General features: G+C 32.4%; 1 protein-coding gene across 6 annotated transcripts in view; it reads left to right on the top strand.

The window, feature by feature from the left end:
- The window catches only part of LOC125044659 (sodium-independent sulfate anion transporter-like), a 37979-nt gene that overhangs the window by 23513 nt on the left and 9466 nt on the right, over positions 1-5000 (top strand). For 3 of the 6 annotated variants that reach the window (XM_047641452.1, XM_047641447.1, XM_047641448.1), the window contains 3 exons: positions 468-714; positions 2480-2653; positions 2900-3050. In XM_047641452.1, coding sequence (XP_047497408.1) covers positions 468-714; positions 2480-2653; positions 2900-3050 — 572 coding nt within the window. Of the gene's footprint in view, positions 1-467; positions 715-2479; positions 2654-2899; positions 3075-4394 lie in introns of all 6 variants that reach the window. The other 3 variants (XM_047641451.1, XM_047641450.1, XM_047641449.1) reach the window with 3 other exon arrangements.

Genomic DNA, 5000 nt, shown 5'->3' with positions numbered 1-5000 from the left:
CTGTTACTAATATTTATAACATTATAATAATTATGATGTTTTTATAATAAAAATAACACCATCGATATTCATAGCACTAGTAAAAAATATATTTTCCCCCAATTCAAGGAAAGGTGAAATCAGGTAAGGTCACAAGATCTACTAATTAACTCCTTTGTGGCAAAGCACTAGCAGAGCCATCTGAGTGCAGAGACATTTCACAAAAATATAAAAAATGAGCACAGCATTTTCCCCATTCTTTATTCATTTTCCCCAGTGGCAATAAGCAAGCGTAAACAAGCACAAAAGATTTTGAAGTATACATGCTGAATGTTTCAGAATTGATTGTAGGCTTGGCCAATTCTGAATGTACTGTACAAATCTTGAGTATGCCACATAGGGCAGAGTTCACAAACAGTTTATGGGAGGCTAACTGAGTTGTTGACCATAAAATATACTGAGTACTGACAGTAAACCTTTTTTCACAGATACATTCCCAAGGCCACACTGTCAGCTGTGATCATATGTGCTGTGATATTCATGGTGGAGTATGAGATGGTCCTCCCAATTTGGAGAACAAGGAAGCTGGACCAGCTTCCTCTCTGGGGTTCCTTTCTCACATGCTTGTTCTGGAAACTTGAATATGGCATCTTGGTTGGGGTTGGCATCAATCTGGCCATTCTCTTGTATGGTACTGCTCGACCCAAGGTTGAGGTGACAGCCGTGATGAGACAGGTAATTGTATGCAAAAATTACTTTATTATTAACTTATATTTTTAACAGGAATTTCTTCTTTCATTTCTTTCTTTGTTGTTGTATTTTAATCTCTAGAGTATTCATCTTTCTTTCTGTAAAGAGCAGTTAACAAGAACACATTGCTAATTATGCTCGCTGTAATACTTCAATTGAGATATATGATATTCCTATTTCAAAAGCCACAAAAAAGTATCTTTGAATATATGCTGTTTATAATGGAGAAATCAGACAATAGGTGCTGCGTCTGTAATTTGTTAATTCCATCGGATACCAGATTAACCTATTAATTTTTATGATAATTTTAGAAGCTTACATTAATTACAATGTATATTAAAACCAAATCTAATCTAGAATTCATTACTTCCTATCCTATTTAAGTTTAACATTTGTTATAGAATTTAACAGTCACACATCTCATCTGTTATGCTTACAACCAACCTGGAAAAGCAAGCTTGCCAAAACTCACACTTTCTCTGCATTAACTTCATTTGAACTTACACAGCTATTCTCATTTTCTTGAACATCAGCAATTGATTTCCAAAATTATATGTAATACAATACATAGGTATATATTCTAGTTAGTACAAGATATGCAGCTACATAGGTTCACTATTGCAGTGAATGTTGAACCCAGACCAAAGCAAAGATTAAAGGATATGAGCCTTTAAGATCGATTAATTCAGGAAAGAAAGAAAGGTGAGTGTTGTGGAAGATTAGAAAATGCTAAAGATTTCAGAAAGGCTTTGTTGCAAAAGGAAAAACATAACAGTGTGATGATAATGATGATGTAGACCTTTTATGGCTGAAGCTTTTTGTGTGAAGGTCATTCTTTTTCAGTGTGCTTTTTCAGTCTGGCTTTTTATCTGAAGAAAGAATATAGAAGTTCTGTCATAAGTTTGCTTTATCTGTTTTTGATTATCACTCTTTCCTTTTCTGATCTTACCAAAGATTCCTTCAATTTTATAAAAATTAATTTTATTGACATTGCTCTCCTAATATTAAGTTATTGTGATGCACAATAGTGCAGTACACACTAACACTGACAGGAGGCAGTGGAATGTGATATTGCAGTTTCATGCATTCAGAAGTAGTTTCCTTTTCCATTTCAACAGATGGTGATAGTGTATGGGAGGTGTTATTATTTTTATATTTTTTTAGATATGAAAAAATCTGGAAATCATTAGATAGCACTGCAGTGGTAATTGCATTAAGTTTAATGCTTAATACAAAAAGAAAAAAAATGTGGGCACAAAAAATATATATAGCTGGAAAATTTGATTTTTTTTTTTCTGCTTTCTTTTTTACCCTTGAATCAAAGCTTGCTTATAATTCATGTTTATGTTAATTTCACAGGAGAATAACATTAACAACTTGTGTGTGCAAATTTGCATGGCATGTAACCCAGTGGATGTGTTAGCAGCAATGTTTCTTTGCTCTTTTTTTGCCAGTGCTATACAGTGCAGTTTAGTAGTAGTGGAAGAAGCAAAGTCTCACACAGTAAATATAATTTATTTATTTTAAAAAATAAGATGACATTACAATTTTTATTTTATTTTCCTCTTTGGTGTTATATCTATAACAGTCTTCTTCAGGAATATCAAACCTTATTCTTGGTAATATAACCAGGAGAAGCAGATGCATCTGAAGAATTTTTACATGTGATGTTTGTGATTAGTTGCCTTTTTTCATCAGTTATTATATTGCAAGTTTTATGAATTTACATTGAATGCTTTCTCCCTCCTAGGATGGAGATGAACCTGCATATGTTTTGGTGGAGCCGCGTAGTGGTCTTTTCTTCCCCTCAATTGATCATGTAAGATCAGTTGTAAGCAAAGCAGGCCGAGGAATGGCCAGTGGAAACTTGGCAGTTGTCGTGGACTGCAAACATTTTGTTGGGGTTGATTTTACTGCTGCCAAGGTGAATAACAGTAAAAAAATAATTACTAATTTTTATAGAAGTGAGTCATGTATATGTGTGCCATCACGCTCATTGGAATGAATCTTAAATGTTTTAATTGTAATTTAGTAGATGTGGGCACATTAGTCTGTAAGGAAGAAAGGATTGGTTGCTTCTCTAAGTAAAGGTTTTAGTAGATAAATTTTTCTAAAATAAATACAAATACAAATTTCTGACCATTTTGATAAATCTTTTCATATATTCTAGGGAATCAAAGGCCTTTGCATGGACTATGAAAAGCGTCACCAGGACCTGATATTCATCAACGTCACACCAGGCGTTGAGCAGGGACTCAGAGCAATCTGTGATAATCTCAACATTGTCACATCACAGTTCGAACTACACAACTCTTTAAAAAGTGCGTTCAAAAAGAGCTTGGCAAGTAGGTCATAGTACATAAGGTACATAATAAAGAGATCTTGATTTATAGATTATATATATTTTTATGGTATCTTTTGTCCTGTTGTTTTCTGTGTTGTGATGTATTTTTTTCTTTCATCTGATTCTTGTTTAGTATTCATAAATTTTGACTGTACATATGCAGCCTCTATGTACTAGATTTTGTATTTTCTAATATATATATAATTATTATTGTCCTTTAGTGATATATTAGATATATTGCATACAAAAGATTAGATTATGAATAAAAAAACGCATTGCAGATATACTTGTATATGTTTAGAAATACACAGAGACACCTATTGCTACATATTTATATATTTATATATTTATTTGTAAGTTTTAATTAGCCTTGCTTAAACATATTATATTGAATGATACCAACTAGCATTGTAATTTGTAACTTACATAACAATATTTAACCCATGAAATGCAGATGGTACCTTATTGTGCCATGGCTGCACTGGACTGGGTTACTGATGGTACCATATCATGATATACACGATGATGTGGCTTGTCAGAAGGAGTTAGTCTTTCTCTGATAGTAGCTGTTTGGTGTCATAATTGACACCAAACAGATTTTTTTGAAATCAAAGGAAAACCAATTTTTCAAATATTTGCTTATGATTTTTAACACCATGGTCATTGGATTAATGTTGATTTTATTAAATAAAATGATTAAGAGATTCTACATAGAACCAAGTTATGTGTCTAGTCTGTTTCACCTCTTTTATATAAAATGCATTGAATATTAGCATTCTTGTGTGGTGTCCATTACACTGAAAGAACAGGAAATACAGTTCAGTTTCTCATTCACATTTGTAGAGAATTAACAGGAAACCATAATAAATAAGAGGACATGGCCTAGTTTATGTAATTTGTGCACTTGTGTCAAATTCCTGTTGGGGTTCTGTGGGATTTCTTCATTTATCTATATTACTTTGTTTTCGTTTTTTCTGTGTAAGATATATAGTAAGTATTAATATTTTCATAATTCAAATGTATAGTACAAGTAGTTTTCCCTATATGGTGTTAATAATATATTAGTAAGTAAACATTGGCTTAGTTTGATAGAGGTATGTTATATTTGATTTTATCAATTTAACAAATGAAGTTACCTGACTCATTATGCTGTAACCAGTAGCTTCTTATAATATTGCATTCTAATGGCATATTTTGTATTTCCATTTTAGCACGGCCTTTAATCTTCTTTCTTTTCCTTTTTGAAGTCATCAAAGCCCTTCATTCTCTTTCATATCCTGCACTGACTCCACTCTCTCTCTCTTTGACACTGTTTCCTTAGCAGGCATGGAATCCTCAGGGGTTTGTGGTAATGGTGTGATCCGTCATGAGAACGGGGTCATCTCCAATCACACGTCGGCGCCTTGAAACCTACTCTCCTGGGGACACAGTTGTCAATACTGTGGCATAAATTACAGAAGATCCTTTGTCTTTCTGTGTATATATATATTTTTTCTAAATGATTAGATAGTTTGTTTTTTTTATGATATGATGAATGATTGCATGCTGTTCAGTATATAAAAGAATAATAATGGATGAGAAATTTACAAGTATTTGTTGAAATAGTGTTGTTTAAACCTAAAGTGTGAATGTAGTATCTTCATTTTTTTAATTATGTCTCTCGGGAAGATTATGTTTTACACTTTTGACTAATCTTTTTTTCACTTTTTAAACTTGAAGTATTATCTGCTTTTATTTTCACAAATGATCAATATATATTTTTACAGACCATTTTACCACTTAACAGTTAGTCTTTTCTGGGATGTAGAGGTCGCACATATCATCTAGATTCATTTTAGCATTTAATTTTTGATAATTTAGATGCCAGTAAGATTTTTACTGTATGCTTTCCTAGAACTGAAGTGATGCCAGTAAGTGAAAAACTAAT

This window comes from Penaeus chinensis, chromosome 36 (genome assembly GCF_019202785.1).
Source record: "Penaeus chinensis breed Huanghai No. 1 chromosome 36, ASM1920278v2, whole genome shotgun sequence".
Classification (NCBI taxonomy): Eukaryota; Metazoa; Arthropoda; class Malacostraca; order Decapoda; family Penaeidae; genus Penaeus; species Penaeus chinensis.
Note: the sequence above shows the minus strand (reverse complement) of the source record. Positions and strands in the feature narration are given on the sequence as shown.